The sequence below is a fragment of the Panthera onca genome, chromosome C1 (assembly GCF_046562875.1).
Source record: "Panthera onca isolate mPanOnc1 chromosome C1, mPanOnc1 haplotype 2, whole genome shotgun sequence".
Lineage (NCBI taxonomy): Eukaryota > Metazoa > Chordata > Mammalia > Carnivora > Felidae > Panthera > Panthera onca.
The window spans coordinates 194,413,559-194,425,090 of NC_138346.1; the positions used below are offsets into that span (position 1 = coordinate 194,413,559).

At 50.2% G+C, this 11,532-nt stretch overlaps 1 protein-coding gene across 6 annotated transcripts in view; it reads left to right on the forward strand.

Annotated features, from left to right (window-relative positions):
* The window catches only part of KIAA0319L (KIAA0319 like), a 95,967-nt gene extending 84,501 nt beyond the window's left edge, over nucleotides 1-11,466 (forward strand). For 3 of the 6 annotated variants that reach the window (XM_060622174.3, XM_060622173.3, XM_078452076.2), the window contains exons 17-22: nucleotides 639-781; nucleotides 1,635-1,757; nucleotides 2,312-2,402; nucleotides 4,293-4,384; nucleotides 9,092-9,196; nucleotides 9,512-10,769. In XM_060622174.3, the coding sequence (XP_060478157.1) occupies nucleotides 639-781; nucleotides 1,635-1,757; nucleotides 2,312-2,402; nucleotides 4,293-4,384; nucleotides 9,092-9,196; nucleotides 9,512-9,699 (742 nt within the window). In that variant the 3' untranslated portion in view covers nucleotides 9,700-10,769. Of the gene's footprint in view, nucleotides 1-638; nucleotides 782-1,634; nucleotides 1,758-2,311; nucleotides 2,403-4,292; nucleotides 4,385-8,260; nucleotides 8,502-9,091; nucleotides 9,197-9,511; nucleotides 10,770-11,366 lie in introns of those variants that run through there. The other 3 variants (XM_060622177.3, XM_060622176.3, XM_060622175.3) reach the window with 3 other exon arrangements.
* Nucleotides 11,467-11,532: the final 66 nt, after the last annotated feature.

Genomic DNA, 11,532 nt, shown 5'->3' on the forward strand with positions numbered 1-11,532 from the left:
ATGGCCTGCCCTGGACAGAAGTTGACAGAAAGCAAACAGATTCTGGACATGGGGTAGTATAATCTTGCACCAGCCACACCACTGTGTGGGGTCTTTCTTGTTGCCGTCATAGTAATGATCATTTGGCTGTTTTGACCCATGGATAATGCTTTGATGCTGTCCAACAACATACATTTTTCAGAGCATTGTGGTTTGTCCTACAGGTAACCTAGGCACAGACCCAACAGCACCACACCACAGTCTTAGCTGTTAAAAGGCTGACAGCAGAGATGTAGTTGTAACCAAATCTCCATTTTCCTGACCTCCAGTTACATGTTTGGAATGGGTCGTCTTGTTAGCTAGGACAGCTTAGGGCATTTCTAAAAGCATAAGTGTTGCAGTCAGACATACCAGGGTTGGAATTTGGCTCTGCCATAATTAACTGTGTGACCTTGGGCAAGTTACTTAACCCCTCTGAGCCCCAGTGTTGTCCTCTGTAAAATGGCGATGACGCTGATAACACCTTTCTCACTGGCTTGCTGTGAGAGAATGTGTCTAATGCTTCGCACAGTGTCTGGCATAAAGTGCTTAGCAAATGGCAGCTACTGCTATTATTGCTGACGGCTTCAGCTCATTCATACTGTTGCATGTCTCTGCAGCACCAAGATGGTATTTTTTGTTCAAAACGAGCCTCCCCACCAGATCTTCAAAGGCCATGAGGTGGCAGCGATGCTCAAGAATGAGCTGCGGAAGCAAAAAGCAGACTTTCTGATATTCAGAGCCCTGGAAATCAATACTGTCAGTGAGTAATTCTGGGAAGCTGGGAATACAAGCCTGCCCAGTGCCCACAGTTCACCACAGTCCTGCTGTCCTCAGGCTTCATCACCTGTTCTTGAGGAACATGGATATAATCGCTTAGCTCCACTACCAGGGACATGGAAGAGTCCTGACTTGTTGCAGAGGTTTTAACCTGGGGTCCATGGGTCCATGAGCTAGTGTTCAGAGGGGCAAGGAGTTTAGTTTGAATGGGAAGAAAATGACATCTTTATTTTCACTCACCTTTAACTGAAGTTCATTATTTCCCTCTTGTGAAGGTGGGCGACGAACTCCAGTGATATTAACAGAACCTGTGACTTTAAGGCAATAGGAATCACAAATAACGTCATAGCACACTACGTGATGAAGTATCATTACTACTCATCACTACTTCAAAATCATGACAGTTGTTAGACTCGCTTCTAAATCTTGTTACTTGATGTTTTCATAAAGACACATGTATATGTATAATTAGCTTAGAATTTTATATTCTTCAACTTTTAAAAAACATGTGCGATATAATTGCTTTCCTTTGTAATACCATGTATTTTATTTTGGCAATTAAACGATGCAAAGAAGGGGGGGGTCTGTGGGCCATGAAAGATGACGTACTGCTGGCAGAGAGTAACAATAAGTAAAAGCAGCCGGAACTGTCTTCAGTGGCCTGACTGCTCCAGTTTCATTTGACCGTGGCGATGATCACGGGCAATATGCCCGAGCTGTAAAAGCCCTCGGGGTGGGTGTCCAAGGAATTTCCCCATGGGCCACAGCAGGGGCGCTGGCAGCTGCCAGTCTGGCTCTGACTCCTGTTGACCTTTTCCCTTTCCTACTACTTTCAGCATGCCAGTTGAACTGTTCTGACCATGGCCACTGTGATTCATTCACCAAACGCTGTATTTGTGACCCTTTTTGGATGGAGAATTTCATCAAGGTGCAGTTGAGGGACGGAGACAGCAACTGTGGTGAGTTTTCTGCCTGGTGCTGTGCCAGCCGGTTTGGCACTGACTGTAGTTCTGAGTTGAGCAGGTGGGTGTTGGTGTTTCCGAGGCAGATGAGCAAGCGAGGAGAAGAACTCTGTGTATTTTCTGTTTGCAGAGGACTTTTACTTCCTTCCTCCACGCTGCTCAGGGTTAGAGCAGAGCTCTGAAGCAGTGTTGTACGAAGAACCAAGCTTAAATCAGACCAACTGCAAATTGCAGCCTAGATCAGACTGGCTGCAAGGCCTCCTGTCTTTTGGGGGGTGTCTTTGTGCCATAGCCTAGTGGAAGTCTGCAAGTGTCTGTTCCCCCTTTCCTTCTGGGAAAGCTCCTTACAACCTGCTACACTGCCTCAGGGTCTCAGCAGGGATGGTTTAGAAAGGTGAAAGCTTCAGCTGCCTACAACTGCAAGGTCTCACCTTCCCTGAACAGCCTTCCTGTCTGCAGAGTGAAGCCACCTGCCCGAGGTCGAGGCAGCCCAGACTGTCCTGCTGGCCCCTCTCTCTTCACAGCCCTCACCATTTTGTTTCTCTTGGCAGAGTGGAGCGTGTTGTATGTTATCATTGCTTCCTTTGTCATCGTTGTCGCCCTGGGAATCCTGTCCTGGACTGTGATCTGTTGTTGTAAGAGGTAAGATGGATTCTCCTTGAAAATTCATTAGAGCTTCTAGTTGTGTCTTCATTCATTCGGGAGGTATCTGGCATTTTCCACGTGGAAGGTGCTAAGTCTTGGGGGGTTCCTCCCTTCCTGTCACTGTTAAAGTCGTTTGGCCCACCCAAGGCATGCGCAGAAAGGCTTTCCTAACCCTCTGCCACTCCTACACACCCCTCAGCCAAGTGGCTGTCACTGCACTGATGCACAACCTGGGAAGCGTGGCCATAGCCATGATGGGCCTGGACTGTGGACCTGAGTCACATCTGTCTAGGATGTGTGTTCTGTATTACTCCACTCCACCTGTCTCACCACTTGACACATGAGTTCTCAATTTTTATGCCTTCCTTTCTAGTTGGGATTCACGTGTCTATGTACTTTCACGTAACTGCAGACTTAGATTAGTCATGATTAAGTGTTCTAGGTTTTTTTGTTTGAGTCTTCCTCTCAAATGATATTTAATGGGAATATTTATTGTATGCTTTTCATTATTAATAATAAGTATGATTTCTACACTGCTGTGTGTCAGGCACCATGATAACATTTTGTAGGTAATACCTTTTTTTTAAATTATAATTTTTTTTTAAATGTTTGTTTATTTTTGAGAGAGACAGAGACAGAATGTGAGTGGGTTGGGGCAGAGAGAGGGAGGCACAGAATATGAAGCAGGCTGCAGGCTCCGAGCTGTCAGCACAGAGCCTGACGCAGGGCTCGAACTCACGAGCTGTGAGATCATGACCTGAGCTGAAGTCAGACGCTCAACCAACTGAGCCACCCAGGCGCCCCTGTAATACCTTTTTTTAAATGTATATGAGAACCTTTTCTCATCTTACAGCTAAGGAAATGGAGGCCCAGGAAAACAACCCCACCTGTCCACGGACACACAGTTAATATGTGACAGAGCTGAGATAGAGCCTGCAATATTGAGCCTAGGTTTCACATGAAACCTAGAAAGTGAAAATAATTTTTGATAGTTTCCACCAGCCTGAGACAACCACCATTAGTAGATGCTTTCTTCCACCCCCCACCCCTCAAGCACAGGGTTTTTGTTCTCTTAATGTAATAGGGAGAAAGTGTGCCTGACTCCACGTTGCCTCTTTCCCTTGCTGCTGTGACCTACAGCTTAGAAACTTCTGCTGGGCCCTGTACGTAGGCATGTTAATCATCGAACGAATTTTGCTTATAGCTGAGATGAACAAAAAACTGTTGTTTTAACCTGAGACCTACCTCACTCAAGGAGATAAGCAAGTACCTTCAGATATGCCTGTGCTATGTTTGAGATTCACAGAAACATGATCAGTTTCCTACAGATATCAACCAACCTAGGACAGAGAAGTTACACAGCCTTCCTTGGATGTCTGCAGACATCAGTCACCTTTTGACTCCAGCCTCCTCCCACTTCCTCCACCCTAACAGAAAAGCTCAAATATCATGCTGGGGGAGATGGTTCTTTGGGACAGGAGTCTGCCATCTCCTTGGTTTGCTGGTTTTCTGAGTAAAGTCGTTTTTCTCACCCCATTCGTCTTTCCCCTTGACTTACTGGCCTGTGTGTGGCGAGCAGGACAAGCTTGTACCCCATTACGTTTGTGTTGTTAACCAGTCTCTCCTTCCTTGCTGCTGTGGAGTGGTGGCTCCATGGTAAGATAGTCAGAGTCACCTTCCTTTCCTAGAATCGGTGAGGCGTTACTTGAAGAACAAATCACAGTCGCCACCTTCCTGCAGCTGCGAAAGCAAGGGAAAACAGTCCTCCCATTAAGCAGCTATCACCAGGACGGGGCCCTCTATGTAGTCTGGCCGTCACCCTGTGGGAGCTCCCTAATCTCACACAGAACCCCCTTCTTGAGCAGCTGTGGGGATTGTGTTTTTCAGGCAGAAAGGAAAACCCAAGAGGAAAAGCAAGTATAAGATCCTAGATGCCACGGATCAGGAGAGCCTGGAACTGAAGCCAACCTCCCGAGCAGGTAGTGGCCCTGGGGGTTGGGGACGGAGGCCTCTAGATTTGTGCACTCTCCCTGTGAAGAGCTACTGTCACTACAGTCCCCTCCTAAATGTGTTGCTAACAGCTGTTTGTTCTAGAAAAGCATTTTGACTCTTGCTTGTTAAACGCTGAGGGCTGACCTTGCCCTGCACTGGCAGAAGCTGCCTGCTGGGTGAGCTGTGATCTGGGGCTCACTTCTCAGTATTGCTTCTCTTTGCAGAAGGACTAAGCCTCTTGCTTTCCTTGGCATGCTCATTCCCCTCAGGGATTCCTCCTGGCTTTCAGCTATTCATGCTGCCCCCCGTTAGTCATGCTCAGGGACCTTGGTCTCTTAGGCCTGACAAGTCTGTCCTTTCTGGGCAGACAACAAGGTGTGGCAGCAGTGGGATTGAAGTCAGTGTCTCCAGCTGGCCTCTTCTTCAGCTGGCCTTCCTCTTCCATCTTCCTCTACCTTGTATTTGGCAGATAGATCCATGGGCTCCGCTGGTGGCTTAGAACAGGCAGGAGGGCAGCTTCCCTGCTGGTCCCAGTGCACAGGACTCGTCTTTCAGGTGCCTCCCACCAAGGAATCACCAACTGCACAAGCACTGAGATGGCTTGGGTGATGGGGCTGGAGGTCAGGGTGCGCAGGGGCTCCCTTCCTTGGCTGGGTGTCGTCATGGGTGAGGTTTCCATTCATCATGAGGCCACAGGACCTGCATCGCCTGTTTATGGGGCTCTAGGTGGGGCTATTCCTAAACACTCTGCCAACAGAACTGTTTTTATACAAAGCATTTATCAAATATGTTCATACTTAAAGCTTTGTATTAGGAGAGGCTGGAGGGGAAAACAGAGAGTTCTGACACCCTGGCTCTGCCCTCGGAATTTCAGTCTACTGAGGGAGCACAGACACGTTAGAGGCAAAAAAAAAAAAAAAAAGCTCTCAGGCGGCCTGGGCTCTGCACCCATGCACCTTGGTTAGAGAACATCTTGGGGTGGTACCTGGAGGTGGTGGGGCTTGTAAAACCAGAGAAGTAGAAACACTGAAATGGAGCCTGGAGGTAAAAACGTGCACAGTTCACCCCCCAGCTGGTGGCCAAGGTTGTTTTCATGTTACTCTGAAAGTTTTCCCACCCCTCGAAATCCTTTGGTGACTGACTTTGGGTCTGGCTAACGTGGCCTTGGGTGAGCTCTCATCTGTTGGCTTCTCTGAGATCTATCGCCTTGTTGACTTGGTTCATATTTCTGTCCAGAAAGCTCTTTGTCATCTTTGTCATCCCTCCCTTAACCTGTAAATGTCATGCTCATCTGTCACATGACTGTTTTGGAATTTCTGTCCCTATATTAGTTATGTATCTGTCCCCTTAGCAGTCAGTGACATTGGTGAGGGCAGAGATTGTGTCTTATTCCTCTGTGCATATGGATTGAGACCACTGTTTGCCAGGCCCTCTGCCAGATACCAGTTACATACGGTGAGCCAGACAGACTCTGCTGCTCTGGAGCTTCTATGAGACAGACATGAAATATGCAAACTCCCAGATATACAGCATGTGATAATGAAAGGTCTTTGTAAAGAAGAACACTTGAACTGAGACCCAAGGGACGAGTACGAGTTAGCCACATTAGGACTCTGTGAAAGCGCATTCCAGGCAAAGGAGCAAAGTCAGTAAAGGGCCAGCTGCTGGAAGCAGCAGAGGGCATTTGAGGAAATAGAGGAAGGTGACATACTGGACATGGTGAGCACGGGGCCAGTGGCACGAGGCTGCACAGGTGAGCAGGGACCTAGCTGTGGGCTCCTTCTGAGAGTAGTGGGCAGCCACAGGCAGCTTTTTAAGGAGGTGAATGGTCTGATTTGGTTTACATTTTAAAAAGAGACAACCCTGGCTGCTATGTAGGAATCAGAGGGGCAAGAGCAGGTAAAAGAGGATTCGGTGGAATGTCCTAATGGTGGAGAGATGGTAAGCTAGGGAGAGACACGTAGATTCCAGGTACCTTTGCAGGGAAGACTTGATGCAATTTGTGGCATGTTAGCCGAGGGGTGTGGGAGAAAAGGAGACGTGCAGGCTGGTCCTGGAGCTTCTGCTCTGAGCAGGTGTGGGTTGGGTGGTACTGGAGAGGAAATGCCGGAGAAGAGAAGTGTTTGCTTCAGGACGCTTGCGAATGGTGTTGAGGAAATGAGGCTGGAAGATTGGTGAGGACAAAAGTGCAGAAGGTTTTGAAAATCAGCCAGAGTTAAGCATTAATTCTGATGGTGACAGGAAGTGTCATCTTGAAAGTGCTGGCTTAGGAAAATTAGTCTCTAATGACACCTGTAATTGACTGAAGGGGAGATATCCCATGTGGAGGCCAGCAAGGAGACTTTTGCAGTGGTCCGAGAGGGAGGTGACAATGACTCAACCAACATGGGGTCAACAGGATGGAGGACGGGAAAGGTCAGGGCTGACTTCTGACCTGAGGGACAGAGAATGATTCTGTAGACACAATTAAGACATCAGTGCAGTGCCGGCTGGGGTAAGAAAAGATGAATTCAGTTGAACCCATTAGAACAGTTGGACTACAAGTGTCAGTGTAAGAATCTTCTAGATGCTGGTGAGTGCCAAAACAAAAGTGGGTCACATCCCTTCTGGGGAAAATGTTGAGGGACCAAAGAGTCCAGAGCTGAGGAGCCCATGAAGGGCCGTCAGTGAGGGAAGAGGTGCACTGTTAGGGAGCGGTCAGCAGTATTAGCTGTTGCAGACAGGGATAAGAATTGTCCATGAAGATGACACTGGGGAAGTTTCTGGTCACCTAAAGAGCTAGAGTAGAATGGTGAATGGTAGCAGAAGTGAAAATGTAGGTTGTTCCAGCAGTAAGTATGCAGTGAGGAAATGGAAGCCCTAAATATTGAAAAAAGTCCTTTAGAAGTGAAGCAGGGTGAGGCAGAAGACAGAGGTAAGGCTCCTGAGGAGAGAGGGAATGGGGCTCAAGAAAGGAGAGGGTGGGGGACACAGGGCTGGGTGATAGCACCAGGAAGTGCTGCGTTGAAGAGGCAAAATGGGCAGGAGGCAGACATCCAGTGAAGGGGGGGCAGCAAGGGAGAGCCCAGTTGCATTTGGGTCACCAGGAGGAGAAAGAGGAGAGTCAGGAGGCCCTTCTCTGTGGGCAGTGTGTAGCTGAGGGACAGATGTGAGCCCCCTTGCTCTTGGTCTTCTGGCTCTGGCCAGCAGATCAGTTGTGGACTCAGCAGATTAGTGGGTGCACCGCAGAGCAGAGCCACTAGCAGGTGGGGGAGAAGGGGATTCAAGCCTGTCAACGTAAGGCACGGAAGCTGACAGGTTGAAGCGTGGATTTAACAGGCCCCTTGCGAAGAAAGGTAATGCACGTGGAAGCGCGCTGACAGAGACCCTGTTTGCTGGGAACCAGGCTGAGCTCTGATGAGGGCTGCCTGGGGAGCCGGTGCACCCGCCTGGGTGAGCTCCCAAGGCAAGCCTCAGGAGACCTGCTTTCCGTTCAGCGACTGTGGTTTTGGGTTTGTTTTTGCTATTCTATTGATTTTCCAAAGCTTTCTTTTGAAGCATATTAGATTGAACCATACGAAATTAATAGTGTGTGACTTTTTTGAACCCATAAAAATGGTAGTTTTTTGTGGTTCAGCCCAACGGACAGCTGGATGGGTTTCCTGCAAGTGAACGTGCCCATATAATCAGCTCCCTTTCTTTCCCGTCATCGCCTTCCTCCTGCCAACGTACTTCTGATGTTTTAGTTTATATAAAGGGAATCACTGTATTTGGCCCTTTCCATTCACCATTACACTTATGACTTCCCGATGTGCTGTCAGGCAGAGCAGTAGTTTGTCCCATTTCCTGCTGTGTAATTTCCACTGTATTAATACATCTGGCAGGTGTACTGTTGACAGGCAGGCAGTTGAATTCTTTCCAGTTGTGGCTGTTCTGAGGAGTGTGGCTGCAGAAGCTCCTGTCCAGGCCCATCTTGTACTGTTTAGTGGGTGAGATCGCTCAGTTCTCCAGGCAGAGCAGGAGTGAGTGTGGGAAGGCCCTGGGTGAGTGCTGTCTGGTGTGGTGCCGGGTGCATGTCTCCCCCTCCCGCTCTTGTCCTCTGTAGCTGTGGAGGAAGGAGGGCTTTGGGGAAGAAGGGAAGCTTCATGTGGGCATGGGAGGGAAGGCTTCACAGGCACAGAGGGGAAGGGGTTGAGCCTCCCCTGGGCTTCGTTCTTATGTTGGCCCACTGTTCCCGCCACACTGGAGAAGCCTGGGACACTGGTATCAGCTTTCCTGGCCAAGAAGGGACAGAATGGCTGAGAAGCATCTCAGGACATTACTTCAGTGTTTTGGGGGATCTGGGTGGGACCAGGGGGAAGGGAGAGTGACTATTGGATATGGGGTTTCAAACATACCTCACCTGTCTGGTCACCTTTTTCAAAAAGGAGGTAGGTCAGCTCCAGGGTGGGTGGTGTGGGGCCCAGAACACTACCACGTGGGGTTTTCTGTTGGCACTTCCCACGCCTCATCCTGTGGCTTTTTGCTTTTTCGGTGTGGTTTCTGCAGCCACAGGGATAGGTAGTGAAGGTGACTGCAATGGCTTGCAGAATCTCAGGCATCCTTTCTGAACTTAGGTGCTTCTTATGGGTCCTTGTTTGTGTGTTCTGATGCGCTGATGGCCTGGGACTGTCTCTGGGAGTCCCTGGTACTCCAGTCAGGCTCTTTGCTTCTAGCACCCACGCGGTGGAACCAGAGCAAGCATCTGTGGGGAGCGAGGTTGCGTACTCACTCGATGTTGGGAACTCGGGCAAGCCCTTTACCATCCATGCTGAGCCGGGGTATGGTGAAAAGTTTGTCCTCTAGAGCTGAGTTCTCATTTGTCGTGCTTTCCTGCCTCCTGTGGGAGCTCCATCCTGTTCATAAAGGGAGGTGATAAAACATTGCACATTTCAACAAGAGGAGAATGGGTCATTAGGTGGCACTGTTAACCAAAGCTAATAGATACTGGAGACAAGGAATCCACATTGCAACCCAGTTCTGTTATTTCCCCAGTCCCTCTGTTCCTCTTCAGGCTGGGAGAAGGGTACAGGGTGTGGCTCAGGCCGAGGAAGGTTTTGTGCTCCTGAGCCTGGATTCTCCTCTCTCTCTCGCAGGCATCAAACAGAAAGGCCCAATGCTGAGCAGCAGCCTGATGCGCTCTGAGTCGGAGCTGGACAGTGATGATGCCATCTTCACGTGGCCAGATCGAGAGAAGGGCAAACTCCTGCATGGTCAGAATGGCTCCGTGCCCAACGGGCAGACCCCACTTAAGGCCAGGAGCCCACGAGAGGAGATCTTGTAGCTACTTGGTCTGTTTCCTCAGGGTAGGGGTGGGCAGTGCGAGTCCAGAGCATTGCCAGGCTGGTTCTCATACCTCCCATGTCCGTGGGCAGCTGTTCTCCCAGCGTCTGCTGGTCATTCCACCCTAATACCCTCAACCAGAGCTGCTGGCACCTGAATCCAGAGACTCTCTCCGGGAACCCTGAATGAAGCTGTGAACGAAGAGGTTTCCTCTTTAAAACCCTTCTGGTAGGCCCCCCCCGCCCCCGCCAAATGTCCTCACCTCAGGGCCTCCTTTTTCACAAACCCCTCCTCTGCTCCAAGGGCTGTCCAGCCAGCTCCCAGCTGCCTCTCCAGTTCCCTGTTGGCAGTGTTGCTGCTCCCAGGGCACCCGCACAGCAAGTCCTGGCTGTAGAACAAGCACCACCAGCCTCCTGCTCCGAGAGCCTGCCTGTGGGCACATTCTTTGTTCTCTTCTTTGGGACAGAGCCGTTATCTTTTCGCTAGGTCCAGAGAAAGTGGAACCCCCTGTCCTCACCACTGATGCCCGTGTCCAGCCTGAGATTAGGGGAGGACTGGCTGTTTCAGGAATGGAGGCGCCCCTCTGGCTGCTGGGCCATCTGTCAGACAGCTGGGCTGGCCACAGACCCTTTCCTTCCTCCTGACCTGCTGCTTCAGGGCTCAGGCCCCCATGCCCTGCCCGCAGGCGACAGTCACACGCTGACTGGAATGTGATGGCATGAGCGCATGTGTGCGACTGCCCCATGGCGGTCTCCTCTGTGTCTGTCTTGTGTGTCCCTTGCATGTGTGTGTGTGTGTGTGTGTGTGTGTGTGTGTGTGTGTGTCAGAATGTGCGCACATCAACTCCTCATAGGGCTCTCGGCTACTTGTGAGGCTACCTGGACAGACTTTTAGCTCCTTGGAGCAGAGACTTTCTGAATCCCTCTGGCCCTGTCACTGGTTCCTCAGCCATGGTCATCCTGGGTGTTGGGGAATGGGAGCTTTGGGGGAGTGACTTTTTGAAAAGAAACTTAGTTTACACTACTGCACTACTGTCTGTTGTGAGATGATTAAACATGCTATTTAATTGTATGTGTGCCTGCTGGGTGTGCTGCTTTGTGCTACACTGCTGACCTGTACCATGGGTCCAGCCACCTATGCATCCCTGGGACGCGATAGCCTCCAGTAAGGAAGTTGTGGGCCTTGGCATCAGTGTGTGTGGCTGATGGTGCTGAGATTCTGCCTCAGCCGCTGCCTGGCCACTGGTGGAGGGGTGCAAGCTCCCGGCCTCTGCTGGCCAGCTGCTCCCCCCTGGCTTTCAGGGAGGGGGTTTTCTGTCCTCTTCTCCAACCTTCTGTTAACACAAAAATGATTCATTCCTCCACCTTCACCCCGCCCTCTGAACCAAGCAGGGGATTCAGAGTGTCCTAACGCCCAGGGTGTGGACTTTAGATTTCTGGGCCCCTGTGCTTCCCTTTTGGATTTTCAAAGCAATAGGGGGCCTCATGCCCCAGAACACAGTGCAGTATTCATGGAGCAGCTTGCACAGCACGTAGGGTAGGAGGAGGGCTGGTGTACAGTCTCTCTCCCAGGAAGGGGAGGGGAGAGGACAATGGAGCTCATACTCTACCCAAGGCCCTGCGCACAAAAACCCCCTGGGCATGAGCAGAATTGGCTCCGTTTTCACAGATACAGAAACTGAGGCATAGCAAGAAATAACTCGGTCCACATACAATAAATGACAGAATTAGAACTCGGGCCTCGCAGAAGTCTGTGGGGGACCGACTGTGGACTTTCTGATGGAGGTCTGGCACAGGAGGATGTACCTTTCTACTAAGTTCCCAGGAGACACTAC